At 40.9% G+C, this 22,054-nt stretch overlaps 1 protein-coding gene across 4 annotated transcripts in view; it reads right to left on the reverse strand.

Moving 5' to 3' along the window:
* Positions 1–21,276, reverse strand: part of LOC123745870 (prostaglandin reductase 1) — a 40,989-nt gene extending 19,713 nt beyond the window's left edge. Inside the window, exons 1-5 of one of the 4 annotated variants that reach the window (XM_069321796.1) lie at positions 21,105–21,276; positions 17,702–17,814; positions 12,126–12,228; positions 6,484–6,666; positions 4,537–4,655 (exon numbers count right to left, since the gene is read on the reverse strand). In XM_069321796.1, the coding sequence (XP_069177897.1) occupies positions 4,537–4,655; positions 6,484–6,666; positions 12,126–12,228; positions 17,702–17,807 (511 nt within the window). In that variant the 5' untranslated portion in view covers positions 17,808–17,814; positions 21,105–21,276. Of the gene's footprint in view, positions 1–4,536; positions 4,656–6,483; positions 6,667–12,125; positions 12,229–17,701; positions 17,889–21,104 lie in introns of all 4 variants that reach the window. The other 3 variants (XM_045726967.2, XM_045726984.2, XM_045726976.2) reach the window with 3 other exon arrangements.
* Positions 21,277–22,054: the final 778 nt, after the last annotated feature.

The raw sequence follows: 22,054 nt of genomic DNA on the forward strand, positions 1-22,054 counted from the left end.
GACTATTATCAAATCACGTAATTGGTCACCAGGCCATTAGGTCACCTGTTCTGACACCCTTTGGCCTAGCTGTCAAAGGAAGAGTTGTAAGCCATCCTTAACCTAACAGTGTATAAACAATTAACAATGTAAGGATTGAGAAGTCAACAGCAAACACAAATGCACTAAAAACAAATACAGCTCTGATAACTAACAGGGCGTGACCCAATGGGTTACAAATTTGTCCAAGCACAATGTGAAGAAACAGCTGAATACATGCAGTGCCAAATGCCAATCACTTACATCCAAGACTAACTAACTTGCAAACCTTGAAAAAAGTTGTAAAGCTCACCAGGCCATCACAACTGTCCCCCAACTGACTGTAAATAGACCAGCAAAAAATTGGGGGGTAGGTTACTCGGTAACTCACTCGCTCTGCTATTTGAAGATGCGACAGATGTTACGTACCTCTATAAGATACATAATTAAATAAATTAATATGTACCTTTATAATTGTGTGTAAATTACAAGTATGCAAACAAGCCTGAATGGTCCCCAGGACAATATGCAACTGAAGTATTACAAGTATGTATATTGATATACTTATATGTTCTATGTAAAATAATTTCATGTTACATTGTTGGCGTTAGGCCCAACGTATCGTGGGAATGATTGTTTTATTTCTTTGTGTACTCAGTTTCCCACGGGAACTAATGATTTATATGTGATCATATGTGGGTAACATAGGTGAATAATAATTGTGTGAACTGTATCTGGCAAATTGTCGTGGGATAGTTCGTTGCTGGGTGAGCATGCCATCATTCCCCCTTTGTATGTGTATTTTAATTACTATGTAAAGCAAATATTACCTTATTTTTGTATACCAATATGTATTGACCATTCATTACGTTAGTTTAAGATTACTCTTGTCACAATGTATTGCTCCATTGTAGAAATAATAAATATTGTAACTTTGGCAAATTTTTTGCGGGGCAAGGCAATGATTTTGACTCCCGCGTATATGTAAGTCAGTAGCTGATCCAGAACCAGAGAGTTAACATCTTGTGGAGTTAAGTTTTACATTATTGTTCTGTCATAACCATACATATAATAATATTATATTAATTTCCGGGAGAGACAGTGATATTTTAATTTGATATATTTGTGAGGAAATAACCATCTGTATGCTATTGAGATTTATGTAATATATTTATATACAGTATAAGTTTTATATGTATTCCTTCAGTCCTAAAGGAAAGTTTTAACAAAGTGCTCATTACTTATTAAGGGGTTTTACTGGTAACCCGCTCTTGTGAACAGCAGTTTTTAGTAACCCTAGACCTTTTTTAAAGTTGGCTGTTGTAGGGTCACGAGCCGTAACGTACGATAGGTAACAACAGACAAGGTAGAAAAGGTGTAGGTGTTGCAATCCTGGTGAAGAAATGACTAACGGCAACAGAATTGATACTTGACAACCCTCAAGACGTAGACACTGCTAGAGATTTGCATTCAGAAGGATAAACTAAATCATTACTGCATACAGTTCACCAGCAAGCAATACATGGACTAAGAAGGAGCTCGATGACAAAAGAGAGGGCCTTATAACGATCATAAAAGAAATTATAGTAAAAGCTGATAACGATAAATCCTGACTGTTGATTCTTGGTGACTTCAATTTAAAATCGATAGGCTGGGACAACTATGAGCAAGAACAGAGGATTTTTGAACTAGCTGATTCGTAAACCTCATCCTGGAATCTCGTGTATCAAAATGTAAACAGCCAACATGAATGAGAGGTGATGATGCTCCACTATTGCTGGAATTAGTATTTACCAGAAAAGAATGAGAGATATTTGACATTCAGTATCTTCCTCCCTTGGAAAATAGTGACCACATCCTATTGGAAATTAGACACGCTATGCAATATAATCTAGAAGAGAATGGTGAAATTGAAAAAGTTGACAATCTTTATTATAAGAGAGGACACTATGGGGAACTTAGCAAATTCTTTAATGAATTTAATTGGAAACACTTGTTGCTAGGCAAGGAAATCACGAGATGTATGACAAATTCTGTGAACTCTATGATAAAGGTACAAAAAATATATACCAAAACAGAGATGCAGAACAATTAAAATAGGATTGGTTCAATAGAAATTATGAGAAGGCCAGAGAGGAAAAGTCAAGGAAATGGGTACACTATAGGAAGAGGCCTAACCCTCAAACATACCAGCACTACAAACAAGTAAGAAACAAATACACAGCAGTGAGGAGAGAGGCAAATAGGAACTTTAAGAAAGGGGGTTACGGATAAATGTAAAACAGATCCCTGCCTTTTCGTTAAATTCATTAAAAGCAAGCTGCATGTAAAGGAAAATATCCAGAGATTGAGAATGAGGAAAAGGTTCACTGAGAATGAAAAAGAAATGTGTGTAACACAAAATGAACAACTCCAAAGTGTGTGAAAAATGAGGATTTCAGAGAGCCGAACCCAATGCCAATTCCAGAAAACACCATAGAGTACATAGATGTGTTTCGAGATGAAGTGGAAAATTTATTGAAGAGGCTATGAAGAAATGAAGCTGTTGGCCCAGATGGAGTTTCACATCGGGTGCTGAGAGAATGTGCAACCGAGTTGAGCATCCCACTCAAATTGATATTCAAGACATCTTTGTCTACAGGAATCTTAGCAAATATTTTGAAAAAGGCAAACATAGTTCCAATCTACAAAAATGATAGCCGAGTAGACCTTCTAAATTATAGACCTTTATCATTAATAAGCATGGTAGTCTAAACACTAGAAAAAATAGTTAAGACCAAGTGGGTAGAACACCTGGAGAGTAATGACATAATAATGGACAGGCAGTATGGTTTTCAAACAGGAAGATCCTGTGTAACAAATCTACTTAGTTTTTATGATAGAGCCACAAAGATTCTACAGGAAAGAGATGGTCGGGTTGACTTTGTCTACCTGGACCTAAAAAAGGCTTTAGACAGTCCCACACAAGTGGTGTTTTGGAAACTGAAACATGCTATAGGGGGTGACGGTTATCTTGAGGTTATCATGAGATGATTTCGGGGCTTAGCGTCCCCCACGGCCCGGTCTTCGACCAGGCCTCCTTTTTGTTACACATTCCCAGGAAGCAGCCTGTAGCAGCTGTCTAACTCCCAGGTACCTATTTACTGCTAACAGGGGCATCAGGGTGAAAGAAACTCTGCCCATTTGTTTCCCCCTCCACCAGGACTCAAACCCGGAACTTCAGCACTACGAATCCGAAGCACTGTCCATTCAGCTGTCAGGGCCCCTAGGGGCCTGACAGTGGAGTGACAGGGAAACTTCTGACATGGATGAAAAATTTTCTAACCGACAGATGAGGACAGTAATCAGAATATGTATCCAATTGTAGGAATGTTACTAGCAGAGTACCACAGGGTTCAGTTCTTGCACCAGTAATGTTCATCGTCTACATAAATGATCTACCAGAAAGAGTAGAGAATTACATGAACATGTTTACTAATGATGCTACGGTACTGGAGAAGGTAGGATACGTAGACAATTATCATGCCCTTCAAATCGATCTAGATAAGATAAGTGCTAGGAGTGACGTGGTAAATGGAATTGAATGTGAATAAATAGCATGTTATGGAATATGGAATCGGAGAGAAAAGACCACACACTACTTACAAATTATGTAGAAAGGAATTAAAGAACTTACAAAGAACGAGATTTAGGGGTGGTTTTGGATAGTAGACTGTCACCAAAGGAACACACAGAACATTGTGAGTGGAGCATTTGCATCGCTTTCTAACTTCAAAACTGCTTTTAATTACATGGAAGGTGAAATACTGAAGAAACTGTTCATGACGTTTGTGAGGCCAAAATTGGAATTTGCAGTTGTATGATACCCATATCTCAAGAAGTACATCAATAAACTGGAAAAGATCCAAAGGCATGCTACAAAATGGCTTCCAGACCTGAAAAACAAGAGATATGAAGAGAGGCTTGAAATATGCCAAAGCTAGAAGATATATGAAAAAAGAGGTAATATTATCACCACTTAAAAAATAATAACAGGAATTGACCAAATTGACAAAGAGGAATTTCTGAAACCAGCAACTACAAGAATAAGATGTCACAGAGTCAAGCTAAGGAAACAAAGGTGCTGAAAAAATATTAGAAAGTTTTCTTTTGCAAACAGTGGTAGACTGTTGGAACAAGTTAAGCGAGATTATTAAATCACCTCATAATGTTTAATATGCTGCTGATAATTAATTTTTTTGTTGGGGGACTGGCAGATTGTGTATGTCTATATGTTAGGCTTGTATCGAGATTCCTCCCCAAGGTCTAACTACTCTACTGACTAATCCCATGATGCAACTCCACAATAGATGACTAACTTCTGGGTACCTGTTTACTGCTAGGTGAAGGGAAATGTGCCCAAATGTCCCACCCAGGAACCGAACCAAGGATTCCTGATTGCGAGTCGAGAACTAACCCAACTGTACCACCAAGACCCATAAAGGTTGATTTCTTCCTGCAAGTGAAGACTGTTCTCACCTTTGATCTTGGCAATCTGCACCACAGCACTGCCTACAGCTCCAGCGGCCCCGTTCACTAGCACCGTATCATCTGCCTTTGGTTCACAAATTTCCAACAATCCAAAATATGCTGTATTCCTGCATGTAAAAAGTGCATTAGGTTACAAATCAACTTTTTCAGTTGTTATCCAAGATTCATATATATATATTTGTAGTGGGGTAGAGGTAATAATTGTCAATGCTCAGGTAACAATGGTCACATCTTCACTAACTGGACTCTGCCAGGTACCACATCAACAACAATAATCATCACTGCCTCCCTCTTCTTCACCACATTTCCTATCCTTCTCACCTGTTACAACCTACGCAACTGAGCAATGCTCGTATTCCCAGAAATAGCTACTAATTGTCCTGTTATATTTACCTACTGCTAAAGGAATCATTAAGTTAAACACTGTAATTAAAAAGGAACCCATTTACTCTGGGGTAGGGACAAAAATAAAATAAATGAACAGAGTACAGACAAAGTTAAAATATGGGCTGATGACCACTGACACAAATATACGAGTTATGGCTTAATTAATAAATCACAAAATACCAGACTCATAGTAAGACCTAGACACAAACAAAGCACAAAACTACTTAACTCGGTGACATGCCCAGCAGCCAAACTCACTCCCCCTGCAACTGAACTCTCATTCGCTCTGACTGACGCGTGACCAGGCACTAGTGTGTGCAACCAGGCACACACTAGCCAAGCACAACAAACATAACTTGAAAGCCACACATCTACACTGAGATAATCACTCTCAAAAATTTCTAAACATAAGTATATAAAAACACTCTGGAACAACAACTCAAGTAATTATTCTTCTCATACGGAAACCAATATCATTTAATGAAACAAAGCTGGTACCACTGGCACTCACTCCATGCTCGTGACTAATACTCTTCTTACACAGGTCAACTCATGCATGCCCGCACCACTGACCAATTCATACAATAAAATAAAACAGGGTAATACAATAGCATAAATGTCAAACAAGCAACATAATGATAATAATATATCATAATACTTATGAACTGAAATCAGAAATATGGAATTCTGTATTACATAGCAAAATGAGGTGTGATGAATGTATAAATACCTGTATGCATAAATTTGAATAGTTAGGATCCAGGTAAATACCCGAGACCAGATTCATGAAGCAGTTACACAAGAACTTACAAACCTGTACACCGTTTCTCAATCTTTGGCCGCTTTGTTTACAATTATTAAACAGTTAATGAGCTCCGAAGCACCAGGAGGCTGTTTATAACAATAACAACAGTTGATTGGGAAGTTTTCATGCTTATAAACTGTTTAATAAATGTAACCAAAGCTGTCAGATTGAGGAAAGATGTACACGTTCGTAAGTACTTGTGTAACTGCTTTGTGAATCTGGCCCCTGGGTCGTAGCATCACCCCACATTTTTATCCTTCTTACTCCCCCTTTGCTACCCCTCTCACACCACCTTCCCGACCCTTCTCACACCATCGTCCCAATCCTTCTCACACCATCGTCCAGACCCTTCTCACACCACCTTCCCGACCCTTCTCACACCACCATCCCGACCCTTTTCACACCATCTTCCCGACCCTTCTCACCCCTACCCTTCAGTTTCTCTCATCAATGTAACCATCTTCAATACAAATTGCCTTCTTCAACAAATAAACTTTATAAGACAAACTAACATTTAATCATCATGTAGAAAATAATATGCAGAATAAATCTAAGTGACGATGGAGTGTGGCATTTAGAGATTGGAAATTGGTATAATTTGACGTTTCATGCAAAGAAGGGGCATGGGGGTCAACCTCATGCCTGAACTTAAATCACTGAATCTTATGCAAAAAGACTAGCAATAATATAATCCTGAAACTTTCCTTTGACATACAGGTACATACCTACTGTTTCAAACTTACCCTGGCATGCCTAAAATCCCAATACCAAGGCTTCTGGGTAATTCTCCCATATCGGGTAATGGCAAGACATTATTGCCTTTAGTTTGTAGAAATTCCCGAGAAAGATGAGTGTGTGTCCGCCAACCCTGGTAATGCACCATGAAAGATCCAACTGACCATTGAGGATTATTGCTCTCAAATACCCTAGAAATATACACCAAAATTAATTAAACTGTAATTACAGCCATTAACAACATGTATCTAAATGTTTTTTATAATTAGTCTAATTAATATTTTGTGAAACAACAAAATAACAGAGTTGAATGTAATAAAACATGATTTTCTGGGTGAGCCCTGTTGGCTCCCTGAAGCTATCCAAATTGCTATGAGCTATATTGGTTTGGGGTCATCAGTCACAGGAGTCCTCATGCCTACCAGGGACCATGAGCCAGAACCTGGCCTCATCAGAGGTGCAGAGAGCAATGGCCTATGAGCACTTTACATTTAAAGCACTGCATGTCATAATTGCCATCGACTGGGGAATGACCGAGAAAGGTAGGCAAATCAAAACAGACCACTGTCTGGTTAACCTGTGCAATCTACTTCCTAAAAGATCAAAATAACTCCCATAAAAGGAAATCAAACAAGCAACGCTTCATGCAACTACTGCTCCCGCTCGTTGGTGTTACCCCCCCCCCACCCCATGGAAAGGGGGGAGCCGGTGGGGAGCCAGCCCACCAACCCAGTTCTTAAACAATGAAAAACCACTGACCGGAAAGAGGGAGGGTGTCAGGGAGCCTCTGGGGCTCACCCAGAAAATTGCATTTATTACATTCAAACGCTGGTTTTCTGTGAAGAGCCCCGTCGGTTCCCTGAAGTTAACTACTTAAAGTAAAAGGAGGGACTTGCCTGAGAGGCAGCAGCACTGCAGGACTCAAGACGATGAAGAGACAGACGGCCACGACAGGTGTCGCAAAGCCACACACGGATGAGAAGGAACTGGAACGTTCATTAGATTAACGGCATCTAGGACCCTGTTCAACCTCCAAAACCCCCGTGCCCGAATGTCTGCCCAAGACATGTTGCCAAAAACCGCTGTGAGAGCAGCATACTGTCGAACATCTTGGGCACAAGGGTAGACCGCAGGCTGGCTGGACATAATGACACTGCAGACAACCTGAGACACACGAACCCTGGAACAGGGAACCAGGGGAAACTGGATCCACCCAAAGGAGCGTCCACTGTCACGGAATCAATGGCCCGCAGGTAGCAGCATAAAGCCGCCACCGGACACAACATGTGATGCACCCCCCGGCCTAATCAACCAACCATCCTCAACCAACGAACCCCTCCGAAAGCCCACTGTCTCATTCTTCACCAGAATAGGAGAAGGCTGCAAATGAACAAAACAACCACCTGGACCAAACAAACAGAACCCCCCGTCAGAAGAGGAGAGCATGAAGCTCCCCAACCCGACCCCCAGAGGACAAGGTCAACAAAAATATGGCCTTCCAAAAGCAATCACAAACCACAACAAAATGAGAAGAAAAGAAAGAACACGGTCTAATGACCAAGAAGGCTCGGGCGGCGCACGAGCAGGCCGGAGGTGAAAAAATGCACGAGAGCTTGTGGAATGGAGTAGATGCGACATCCACCCCAAACCCAAGCTCAGCAGCTCTGCAAGCACCGTATGAGATGCCGATCCAGAACAAGCCAAGAAAGAGAGGACAAAACAACCTGGTTGACAAAAGCTGACGAAGAAAAAGAAAAAGATGGAAAGTCTGTCAGGAAACTTCATACTGTCGGCGAGATGAAGACCACAGATGGAACACCACCAAAGAAGCCACTTGATCACCACACATATTGTGATACACGTGTCAGAAAAACGTGTGATACACGTGTCAGGAAAACGACATTCCGCATGTCAAATGCGAAGTGTCAGTCCACACTCCGCAACTGACATGTCATGCTAAATGCGGAGTGGAACAGTAAGGCGAACCAGCATGGTACTTCACCAGCCCTACCTGCCGAAAGAGGCGGAGTCACAAAAAAATGCCCAGGTTCGGACACAGAGCAAGCAGCGCCTAAAACCAAGGCTGGGCCTGCCACCACGGAACCAAGACAACCATTCTCCCTCGATAGGAACCAGCCGTGCCAGAACCCGGAGCAACAGCTGGACCAGGGGAAGAGGTACAGGAACCCCGCACCTCTACCAGTCCTGCCGAAAATTATCTACCTCGAGGGCCTCGCAATTGGAGAATGGTCCCATGTATAGTGGGAGATGCCAATGCGAAGAGGTTCACCTCTGGACACCAGGATGTCTGGCAAAGTCAAAGGAAGGATGTGGCATCGACCATCTGCCAGGACGTTGGACACCCCCCTAAATGAACAGCACTAAAACCTGAGAACTCAGCGGCACAGCTACCCGAAGTGAACAGCCCCAAAGAGCCACGAACCAAAGAGACCCCTCCCAGATGAGACAATGAACCATGGGGAAGCAGTCCGAATGGAGCCAGAACACTGAGCCCCAAGAAAGCCAAATCCGTTGCAGCACCTGCCACATCACCACAAACACCCACACAGTGCTGTGAGCTCGACGTAAGGACAGCCTCCCAATGCCCCCCAGCCTGACTGGTAAGCACTGGTCCCAAAGCCCCAACCGAGAGACAAGAATACGTGAACACATCAAGCGAGGGTAGAGGAAAGCAAAATGGCACCAAACCCCAAATAGGAAGCCGGTAACTCAGCAACTGGCAAAAAGTCACCGGGGAAAGAACCCAGCGATCATGAGAGTGGCGAAAGAGGCCACCTCCGAAGATACCAGAGCAGCCTCCGAAGTCAAACCCTGCCCAGCAGATAAACCAACAGAACAAAGTTCAGGCTCCCACACAGATGTTTGAGAAACCACAGAGTGACCTAGGTCCTCTGTGGTTGCCCCCACAGAGGGAGGGGGGGGCGGGCCACAGCTGAAAGCAGGACTGCAGCCGTAGCAGAGCTGTGGGGAAGGGGGGTGGAGGGAAAGGGACACAGTCCGAGAATCCCATACCAGGTACAGCCAAGTCCAAACCTGGGACGGAACCGACTGGGACTTCCACAAAATTACCAGGAACCTGAATCCGACAAGCCGGGAAAGAACCAGACCCCTGGCTAGCAAACCGGCTGTGAGCCGACACCAACCAGTCATTGAGGTAGGCCAAAACCCGAATTCCTAGCAGATGCAGATGGGCCATCACGACTCGAGTTAAGCGTGTGAAAACGCGAGGTGCCAGATTCAAGGCAAATGGAAAAGTGCTAAGCCTGTTGTCCCACCTTGAACCCCAACCAATCCCTGAACCCCAGATGAATTGGGACATGCCAGTAAGCATCCTAGAGATCATGCGAAATCATCCAAGCACCCAGCTTGAGGACGAGCCATACCTGTGACAACGTGGTCATCCGAAAAGAAGGGCAAGGAATCAATCAGTTCAGATGAGACAAGTCCAGACTGTACCAGAGATCTGCACAGTCCCGCCTCGGAAATGAAAACGGGTGGGGAAACCCACTTGAAAGACAAGGTCATTTCTACCACGCCCAAGTAAGGCCACTTCAAGATAACCGAACAGAAGGATGGCCAAGAAGCCTGCCCCCAGAAACCCGACCCTCTGACAAAGGGAAGGTCCGCCCAACTCCACCAAAGGCCGGAAGAAACAACCCATAAAGCCTACAAATCGCGGGATCAAGTGCAGGCAAAAAGAGCCACACTCCCCCCACCCCACATTGCCCTGTCAACGGGGTGACCAAAAGCCATTGCAAACCCCCAAGTGGCCAACCACCGCAGAGTGAACACCACTCCGCTTTGTACAAAGGCCCCTCACTCAACGTCCCCACATCCTCCGAAAACCAATCTGAAGACAACTCCAGAAGACCAAAGAAGCGTAAGATCGAGGCCAAATGACCGCAAGTTTGAAAGTCCTCAGCCCCCAAGGCAGCCGAAAGTGTGAGAACCTAAGCATGCAACTGCACCAGACCCACTTCATGAGGAAGAGCAGAAGCAAAGATACACTCATTGAGAAACCTTAGAGAACCCTCAAGAATGCCTGCAACATCGAAGACACCTCCCGCCACTCAAGCGTGTGGGTATGACAAAAGTCACCCAAAGCTCCAAGGGAGAAAAAGGGGCCATCTGCCAGCCAGAAGACTCTGGAACCTCATAATGTACCCAATACGGAGAAGAACCGAACTCAAACGAAGCAGGATCTATCAAAGGGATAAACCGGGTCTCGCAGGAGGTACATGCCAAGGGCCTTCCGAAACTCCCCAGAGAAAATCCGCGAGGAAGGAAACCTCCGGAAGGACGAATCCAAGGAACCAAAAGCACCCGGAAACGAACATGGGAGGAACTGCACCTTACTCAAATTAATATAGGAAAAAAGGGTACGAAAACCCCCTCCCTTGCAGCAACAATCCCTGCCCAGAAGGCAAAAGGGCCCAAGCAGGGTCGAAAGGAGGCCAAGTGCTCCAAGCGGACTCACGAGCCCTGGGAACTTGACACGGATCCTTGGGAAGGAGTCCTCTTCCAGTCCAAGGGTAAAGCTTCTTAGAAGGGAGTCGGCTGGGTCGACCCGGAAGCCTCAGGGCAACAGAGGAGGACTACCAACACAACCTTGACTAGCCTAATAAGCTAAACAGACCACCTCCGTTAACAAAAGGCAAAAATACTAGAACATAAAAACAAAACCTCCTTAAACACACAACTAACAAACTGGCAACCCGAGAAAATCGTCAGCCGCCATACATGCAAATTGTGCCAGTGGCAGTGCGCCCCACCCAGCCAATAACGCTTCCCAACCTGAGGCAAGACAAAGCCCAAGACAATGGGGTGGGGGGGCAACGGGTGAAGACAACGCCAAGCAATGAAGTCCTCAAATGGGAGCGATTCCCAAACGCCCCAAGGAATACATTCCTGAAACCCAAGGGAATATTCCTGATATTCCTGAAATGCAAGGGAATATTCCAGATATTCCTGAAATGCAAACTAATACGTACTGATAGACCTAGAGAAGATCACCCTAGGCGCATGCTGCTCATGTACTTTAAGACAGGCATGTTAAACATACGGCCCTTTGTAAGCACACCTGCAACCCGCACAAAGGATACTGTAATTTGGTAAATTAATAGCCAAAATTGTAGTTTTTATTATTTAAACCGTCACCTTTTAACAGATTTCAAAAGCACAAATGAATCACGAATGCCAACACAAATGAGACTCATATGGCCCTCGTAGGACCCCTCAGTTTGACATGCCTGCTCTAAGACACCCGGCCACCACACCACACACAGCAAAATCCAGAACAGGAACTTGCCAATGACGCTGAGGAGGAGGAAGATGCTGCGATAATTGTTGCAATCGCTTCTGTCACCTTTATTTTTGTAGAGAGTAATGATGTTCGCATTTCTCATGTCTTGTGGCACAGAGCCCTCCCTCCAGCATGCAGCACAATACAGTATGTAATAGGATAGATTCTTTTAAAATTGTTGACAGTTCGTAAAATACTAAGATCGAATTTTGGTCATGATACAGTATATTATCAAATCATGATTTTTAGGAAAAAAAAATCACAAAATGACAAATTTGACGGACCATAGTACATATGTTAAATAACTGCACAGAGCATGCAACTAACCTGGCAACCTGTGAGCCAACCATTGTTGTGTTGAGAGGGATCTGTCGAGCCCTGTACCTCATGTAGGGGTCCACACTTAGATATTCTGCTTCTGTTATTACATCTGATGATTGACCATGTTTTATTTAAAACATTATTACCTTCAGGTGATTTTTGTTAAGTACAGTATTTACTTAATTATTTAATTCCTCTGTATGTATACAGTTCAAGCAATGCTATAATATTGTATTGTACAGTACTTTTATATACTGTACTGTACTCGGGGCCAGATTAAGACATTCATAAATCTTAGGCATCTCCAAAATATGGGACCAATTTTGACAGCACATTCACTAATATCACAAGCTAGTACCTACTATTTTGCTTTCATCTATGGCTAGACTAACTAAAAAAAAATAGTATAAAAGATCATTAAATAGCATAGATACTGTACTAATATGATTAAGTAATAAATAACTGAAAATGTATCTTGGTATTAACTTAATAATATCCTGTAAAAGTTAGTTAGGCCTCCACTACTCATGACATTTGAGAGGCAGGACCAAAGAGCTGAAGTTCAACCCCTGCAAGCACAGCTAGGTGAGTATTACTATATCTCAAATACCCCTAGGCTCTGTGCCTAATGGATAACCCAGCACTGACTGTACTGTACTTACTAAACTATAGAATACAATAACAATACAAATTTCTTTATGCAGTACAGTACAGTATATACTACTGTACTAGACAATTAAATTATTTGATGAAAAGAAATTTCATCAAGCATACCAGCAAAATACTGCACTTCAATATACTCTATGTACATAATAAATAATAATAATAATAATAATAATAATAATAATAATAATAATAATAATAATAATAATAATAATAATAATAATAATAATAATAATAAATAATAATAAATAATAATAACAATAAAATCCAAAGGAGTCGTGATGAGGATTCGAACTTATGTGGTGCATATTCCCATGCATATGCCCTAGTCAACTAGGCCAAGGAATGGCCAAAAGTATTGCAACCTGGAGTTCTACTGAGGTCACAAAGGTTTCCCAAGGCTTCCACTGAAGCTGGACCAAGATTTTTGCACAAATCCACTTGTAAGCTCGGTAGAACTCCAGGTTGCAATCCTTTTGACCATGTCATGGTCTGTTGATTAGGGTGTGAGCAAGAGAACACCTACCATAGGTTCGAATCCTCATCACAGCTCCTATGGATTTTCTTAGTCACATCACACTAGTGTGATTACTCTGTATTATTATTATTATTATTCAGCTACTGTGGTAGTGCTAATGCTTCCATGTTCTTTCTTATAATACCAGGTTTAATGAGAGACAGTAAATACACATTACTGTATTTAAAACTATTATATATCACATTTATGTCCTATATGACTCCTAAATATTCAAACCACTTCAACATGTCAAGACTGAATGATGCATTTGGCCATCACAGTAGCAAAGCAACTGCCACTTGCTTGCAACAAGAAAATGTGAGTGAGGCTGATGACTGGCTTAGAAAGCTTAAAAAGCACAAAAATACAGTGGTACCTCGCATAACGATTGCCCCAAAAGACGAATATTTTGGGTAACGAACGACCCGATCGGCATCAAATCGTCCCGTATGACGAACGCTGGTTTGAGTAACGTCAACACCACATGGTGGGGTCGCGCTGTTTCTTGCACATTCTTAGACGCCTCCGACGATGCACATAAATTATGTTGTTCTTGTTTAAAGATGCTAATGATGCTGGGATATAAAAGGGTGACTGCTGAGATGTTGCAAAGCATTGACGTTTTTGTAGGAAAAAAGAAATGAAATGTCTGATATATAACAAATGTCAAAAAGGTTCGTTCGGTGTTCGGCAGGTAGGCTGCTCCATTATAACAATCTTTCTTTGTTTCAAATGTGTTCCATTTGTTTTTTATTTGTCATTTACGTCTCAATAATGGAGCAGCCTACCTTACATACACTGAGTAAACCATTATGACATTTTCCTTTCTTCAAATGTGTTCAATATTTATTTTTCATTTGTCTTATAGCAAAAGGTTCGTTTGGTGGTCGGCAGGTCGGCTGCTCCATGTTTCTTAAAAAAAAAAAAAAAAAAAAAAAAACGAAAAATAAAAGAACTGTTGAAACAATTTGAAAAAATGGACAAATGTTATAAAGGTTCGTTCAGTGTTTGTCGGGTAGGCTGCTCCATTATTGAGACGTAAGTGACAAATACAAAACAAATGGAACACATTTGAAACAAAGAAAGATTGTCATAATGGAGCAGCCTACCCAACAAACACTGAACGAACCTTTTGCTATAACGAATATGAAAGACAAGGGCTGCTGGCTGAGTTAGTAGTGCGTGAGCAACCATTTGTGGCACACGTGCCTCTGGCTCTCAAACACCTGTCCCACACGGTGTAGAAAGACTGTGCTCAGTCGGTGCAATTCAGACCCTATTGTTTGAAGAACATAAGGGTCATAACATTGGTGAAGCTAGGCGCAATAAGGGCTTAACACAACGATCGGATGCCAGTGATACAGCACCTATGAGGATGATACAGCGAGCGTATCCAGGTGTAGCTCTGAGCCCCACCCTTGCCATCTCTAATGTATATAGATGATACATAGATGAATCATTTTCTGCGTTCAGTGATGATGCATCTGATACAAGTAGCATAGATGAACAGTGTTAGCGGCTTCCATGGTGGTGGTCATTGATATTTTCAAGAATACCTGAATCTCTTCCTGACTGATGGACACGCTTTGAGGCTAGCTGAATCTCTTCCCGTGTGGGACCTTACAAAGCGATCTTTTCAAGACTACCTTACAAATTGAGCTTTTCCTATAATCGTTTCAATACTACTTTATGCTTTACAAGCTTGGCTACATACCACCTACAAGTACTAAAGCCAAGGGTGCACGCGAGTGCGTTATTTGCAAGCACACAGAACGATGAAACAGGAAACGAAAATCTATCTGTAGCTGGTGCAAGGAGAGCAAAGTCGCGCTGTGTACCATGGACTACTTCGTTGACTATTACGCACCTCCAAAGTACTGAGTGTGTAATACAGTGTGTTACTGTGTAAATAGTATGTGAAACTGTACATATTGTAATTTTAGTGAATTTTTACCACGTAATATTGTGACAATAAACATTTAATGTGGACACATTACTGACACATGTATCACAGTTTCATGGAAAATTATGAACATTCTACTGTATACATATTGTAAAGGTCACAAATATGCATCATATACGATAAAAGAAACAAATAAAACCGCATTGGAAATGCATAGAAAAAATATTTGAAAATATATTTGTGGCAACACGCGGTGCTTGAATGGCCCGCGCGACCGTGTCTGGAAGCTTCACACACGGGCGACCAGCCCCTGATGACGTCACAGCACACCTTGTCCACGCCCTCACAGCCAAAGTAAGTGGAATTTGGTAATTATTTTTACATAGACATGTTCAGGGACGGTAATTTATCATTTTGCAAAGAAAAATTATATTTTGGGGAACATTTGATGTCATGCACACTGGGGAAATTTCACAATAAACACAGTGCATCACACTGGTTATATGGGGGACACTCGTTTTGTATGACGTCCGTTTCACATGACGAACATGGAACGGATTAAATTCGTTATGCGAGGTACCACTGTATATATCCAGCATTGAATGTAATGAAACGCCAATTTCTGGGTGAACCCCGGAGCCTCCCTGATACCGAGGCTTCCCTGGAAAGACAACAGTGTGGGAGATATCAATAAAGGCAAAAACAAATAATAAAAATGGAGAAATCACCAAAATGGGTGAAACGTAATGTTTATTGATGATTTGCCAGATCACAACCCTCACAAAATTTTTCAAGAGATATGAAAAAGTTTGCAATTTTACAAACATTTCCTAGTGAAAAGTATCTTTCCAATAGGATGCTATTTTACAAAGAAGTCAGCAATTTTGCAAAATTTTCTATTACAGAGTAGATAAACAGCAATCATTACAATAACTGTGCAGAGAATAAATACCATAAGGGGGACAACAACACTTCTTCCTTCATTATAGTGCCTCAATGAGGAGCTAACTATGGTTAAACACTGTTGCTGCCTTTAGGATAATATAAAATATTTAAATCTTACAGAAACCAATGGGTTGTTTATCAGATGTTTTCTAGAGTAAAGAAAATACACAAATCCTAGAAGAAAGATAAATATGTCATATAGAACCAAAAGGAGGTGGATAATTAGAGAAAAGCTTTCAAGTGAACTTGAAAAGCTTCTTTCCAAGTTGTATCATTCAACTGCTTCCTCAAACAAAAATTCAAGGTGTTCATGAGAAATGACACAGACAGGGCAATATTTAGTATAATGCAGCAGGGAAGCAAAATAAAAGAACAGGCCAGAAGATCAGGGTAATCCAAAAAGGTAAATAAATTTCACACACATGAAGTGATAAATTGTATGCATGTATATGTTTCTATACAAACAACCACATGCTTTCCGGACGCCACTTATCTGGACATGCCTGTTATCACCCTCCCCCTCTGTAGGACTCTAACATGTACCAGGACCCAGAGCAACAGTTGGACTGGGGAGCAAGAGGTACAGGAACCCCCATCTCGACCAGTCAAGCCAAAAGGTATCTACCACTAGAGCCTCACAGTTGGAGAATAGCACCTCATAAAAGGGGGAGATGCCGGGACCAGGAGGCATCTCCCCCTTTTATGAGGAGATGCCTCCTCCTTTTAGAAGGAGGGGGCATCAATGATCCATTTCGTGGAAACAGGGAGGAGCTGGGACAAACCACTGGCCAGGAAGTTGGGCACACTGGACGTGAATGCCTACTGAGCCAAGCTCTCACAAGTCAAGCCTGGCCTCGGGCTGAGATTGGGGAGTAGAAGAACTCCCAGAACCCTATCAAGAAGGTATCAAGCAGAAATGGCATAGAGATCCAAACCCTGAGAAACCAGCAGATGAACCAACCATAGAGACCAGCTACAAAGAGGCAGAGGCCAAAGAGAACTCCCATGGTCAAGATAATGAACCATGAAAGAATAGTCCATGTGAAGATGGATCACAGAACCCAGTGGAATCAGAACTCTCCACAACACATGCCACACGGCTGCAAACTTTCCCACCGTACTGCGTGTCAAGCAACAACCCTTGTAAGTTTGGTAGGTATTGGTCACAAAGCCCCAACCGTGAGCCGAAGCACTCGTGAAGACGTTGAGTAAGGGCAGAAGAAGGCACCAGAGAACCAAACCCCGAAAAGCCCAAAGAAGAAGTTGGCAATGCAGCAGTCAGCGGAGAACAACCAGTCACTTAAAACTCTGCTGTACTTAGCCCTGCCCAAGAGCCCATTCTATACCAAAGTACACAATGGGAATCATACTTTAGAGAGCAGCTGAATGTAGGAGCTCAGAAATACAGCACACTTTCAGAATTTAATTTCAGTTATGTGAAAGAAAATATATTAATTAAATAAGACTTTATAATTGCTTCAAAACTTCTCAACTATTTTTGCTCATTATTACAAGCCTAATTTATCAAATAAATTTCACCAATGTCACTCTTACCACCATCAGAACACGGTGGCAGCTGCTCCTCAACACAAGCAAAATCTTCCGGTGTAGGCTTTCCAACAGGTCGCCTCACCAACTGCCATACCTTAGCTGTAGTCATATTGCGTCTGTGGAAAAAAACTTCAGAAAAGTTATACACAGTATACTGTCAAGTTTCTGTGGTAGAGGGCAGTTGTTCACACTGAAAATATGCAGGAGATGAGTCACAATAATGTGGCTAAAGTATGTTGACCAGACCACACACTAGAAGGTGAAGGAACGAAGACGTTTCGGTCCGTCCTGGACCATTCTCAAGTCAATTGAGAATGGCCCAGGATGGACCAAAACGTCATCGTCCTTTCACCTTCTAGTGTGTAGTCTGGTCAACACACTGAAAATATACATTATATTTAAATACATACATTCTGACATCTGTTTTGAAGAAAGCTCAATACCAGTAGAATAGCTGGGTTCATTCTCAACTCACAAGCGCGAATTTTGAGTTCAAATCCTGGGCGAGACAGAAATGGTTGGGTGCGCTATCGCCTAATGCTTCTGTTCACCTAGCAGTAAATAGGTATGCAGGAATTAGTCCGCTTACGAGTTTATAGCATGATGCATCACGCTATTGTGATTTCTGTGTTATGAAGTAAGGGCGAAGAGGTAGAATAGCTTATTGACAGAGCTCGGGTGCATGGGGAAATTGTGTAAAACCCTGGTTTGTGTCTTGGAAAGACTGCAGGATCTGTGTGAGGTCAGTTGAATTACCCATTGCAATTCTTTTACCATGTCGTAGCACAGTCGATTAAGGCGCATCTGGGATCCTCTCTGACGTAGATTCGAACCCTCATCATGGCCCCTTGTGGATTTGTTCATTTAAATATCTTTGATATCCCCAGAGTCAAACTTAATCTGTGTAAACACTACGCAAATAACAGGACCTAGTTTATGGAACTCACTCCTAATGAATTGTAAATCTGTCCAACTTTTGCTTTATTCAAAAAGAAAAAGTACAGTACCTAATTTCATTTTCATAGTTTCCTACCTAGTGCTTGAAACTTGCACTGTATCTAGTTCTACCTAACCCCCCCCCCCAATATATGTACCTAAGTTATACAACTTTACCATTGTGATCATTGCTGTCCTCTTATATGTGCTATCAATATGCTTTATTGTGTCTACTAATCTTTGTCAAATTATCAATCAAGCCATCAATGTTATCAATCAAAGCTATCAATGTGCTTTAATAAACCTACTAATCTCAAATTTTCTTACAATGTACCTGTTAACATTTTATAAATTTTGCTAGAATTTACATACTTAATATTATCTGTTAGATTAAGGACCTGCCCGAAACGCTGTGTGTCCTAGTGGCTTTACAAGAATGTAAGCACATCATACTATGTACTCTCATAAATCCAATGTGCCTTCTTGTATATACGTATATATAAATAAATAACAACATTTAAATAAATTATAAATAAATAAATAAATCCTTCTGTACATATATTTGTTATGGTTGCTAACACTGAGGATCCTAGAGTTAAATGTTTGTTTGTTTATTTATTTATTTATATATAAGAAGATACACTGGGTTCATGAGAGTACAGTACCTCTGGACTGTGAGAGGACTGTACCTCTCTCAATCAATTTAAGATAAAAACTAAGCACTACCTAATAAATTCCCTGTAACCTATCTTACCCCTATATTGTCAACCCATGTCTGTTTTTTTAAACAACGCTGTTTGTCGACTTAATTGTATTTGTGCTGCTTTTTCTGCCATGTTCCCCACTTTTTTTTTTTTTATTTGTTCTCAACACATTTTATACTTTAATCTCAATTAGTATTAAGTTTTAGTCTTTAATGTTTTTCCTGCCCGAAACGCTTTGCGTAATAGTGGCTTTAGGCATTGTATGTACTAGCTCTATCTATAAATCTATCAATTTTTGTAAAACCTCTTGTATGTCTGTACTTTACCTGAATAAACATTTATTTATTTATTTACATAGTATTGATGTTATTACATCCTTGTAAAGCCACTAGCACACATAGCATTTCGGGCAGGGTCTTAATCTGACAAATAATTTTAAGTAGTTAAATTCTAGCAAAATTGAAAAAAGTTTACAGGTACATTGTAAGAAAATTTGACACATATAGTAGTAGGTACATTAAAGTATAATAAAATTTGGGAGTTATCAACAGGCATGTTGTGGCATAATTTGAGGATTATTTCAGGGTATAATGAAGTAAAATATGCATTCAATTAAACAACCAAGATGTAAGGTGATAGCAATGATTACAATGATAAAGTTGTATGACTTAGGAATATGAATTGGGGGATTGGGTAGCACTAGATACCCAAAGTTTCTTCCCTTGACATGCTATTTATGATACAGAAAATCACATTGTAAGCTATGAGGGTGAGAAAACTGTAATCACTTACTATAGCACTTTAATATACACTTATTGCAAGGTTAACTAAACCTAACCTAAACTCACATGATAAAATGGACGAGCCCTGAAAATATTTCAGACATTAGTATGGTAGTGTTACACAGTTACCTTACACAGTTTTATATGTGAACTTGGTATGGGATACATAATGATAATGAATATCTTATGACTGCTAGAAAGTGCAGCAAGGTGGCTTGCCTTGTAGAGCAGTATATGGTCAAAGTATACAAAAAATATTTCAACAAGGATCATTTTATAACTGTAAAAATCATATTAATTCATTTATAATGAATGCAAGTCACTTCATACAGAAGACAACTCTCCAATCGATTTTAAAATCTACCTAATCTAACCTAACCCAACCCAACCGAGCCAAAGACAGCATAACCACACCTAATACTGCCCAAAATGCTATGGGTGTTAGTGGCTTTGCAAGCCTGTAAGAACACCAATGTTATGTACTCTCACAAACCCAATGTACCTTATTGCAATAAATACATTATAGCATAACCACATATGGTTTTTAACAGGAAACGCCCACTGAAGAATCGTTGTGTAGGAAATGACCATACCCCATAGCCTTCCTGTGTGCGATTTGACCGTGCAGCCGTGGGTATGATGCGACTATTTTCTTGTTATTGATTTATTTATATATGTAAGAACTTTATACAAGTTCTTACATTCTTGTACAGTCACAGCACGCACAGCGTTTCGGGCAGGTCCTTAATACTAATTTTCCCCGGAATACGACCCGCCAAATCATTTAACAACCAGGTACCCATTCACTGCTGCGTAAACAGAGGCTAGTTAAGGATTGGCGCCCAGTCAATCCTTCCCGGCCCAGGATACGAACCCAAGCCAAAGCGCCGAGCGAGTGTTTTACCACTGCGCCACGAGGACTTTACGTATTCACCCCTACAGCTGGAAATACACAATGTTGAGGATAGCGATTCAAATACTTACAGTGGCCTAGGTAGATCACAGATCGTCAGTCTCGGGAGGACACCTGGCACCGTCTGGGGCCAGAGGTGTGGGCTGTGACTCTCACATGCGCCTCTCACAATCACCGTGACAATTCAGTACTCTGCTTATCTTAGTCATTACTGAACTTGAAGGTCTTGCAACCTAATAAGTGTTCTTGTTGATTTAGGGGCGACGACGATCGATAAGTGTACAGCGTTATATTTATTTATATACAAGAAGGTACATTGGGGGTTAACAGATAATATAGAAATTAAGTTGAATTTACATTCTTGTAAAGCCACTAGCACTCATATAGCGTTTCAAGCAAGTCCTTAAACTAACAGAAAATTTTAGATAAATTAAGAGTAAAATTGATAAAAATGTTTACAGGTACTTTACAGCTTTTCTTTACAGGTACAGATAATTTTAAGTAGAATAATTACAGTAAAATTGACAAAATGTTTACAGGTACATTGAAGAAATTTTGACACAAAAGCAGAATAGAATAATACACAATGATAACAATACACAATACAGAAACAAGGATATTTTTATTATTATTATTATTATTATTTTTTACCACAAACGTGGCCACACATTTACAATGCTAACCAGCATATATACATTTTCTTCTGTCCTCCATGGACAGGGTTAGAGATGTGTTAAACATATAGTTCAAGGGTTTATTGAACAATCAACCACAGAAGGTGATTCGGTGCTTTTAAAATGCTAAGCTAACCTACATACGTAAGTACATAGATACACAGATTTACGTATGCCCTACATAAGGTGTTCGATGTGTCTTTTAAGGATAACATTTCAGTTATACATTGGTTCACTGAAGCACAATATGAGGATCATTTCAAGGAAAAGTTTAAAGGAATAATGCAGTAGAATATGCATTCAATACAACAACCATGATATCAGATGATATCTAAGATTACAATGGT

This window comes from Procambarus clarkii, chromosome 10 (genome assembly GCF_040958095.1).
Source record: "Procambarus clarkii isolate CNS0578487 chromosome 10, FALCON_Pclarkii_2.0, whole genome shotgun sequence".
Classification (NCBI taxonomy): domain Eukaryota; kingdom Metazoa; phylum Arthropoda; class Malacostraca; order Decapoda; family Cambaridae; genus Procambarus; species Procambarus clarkii.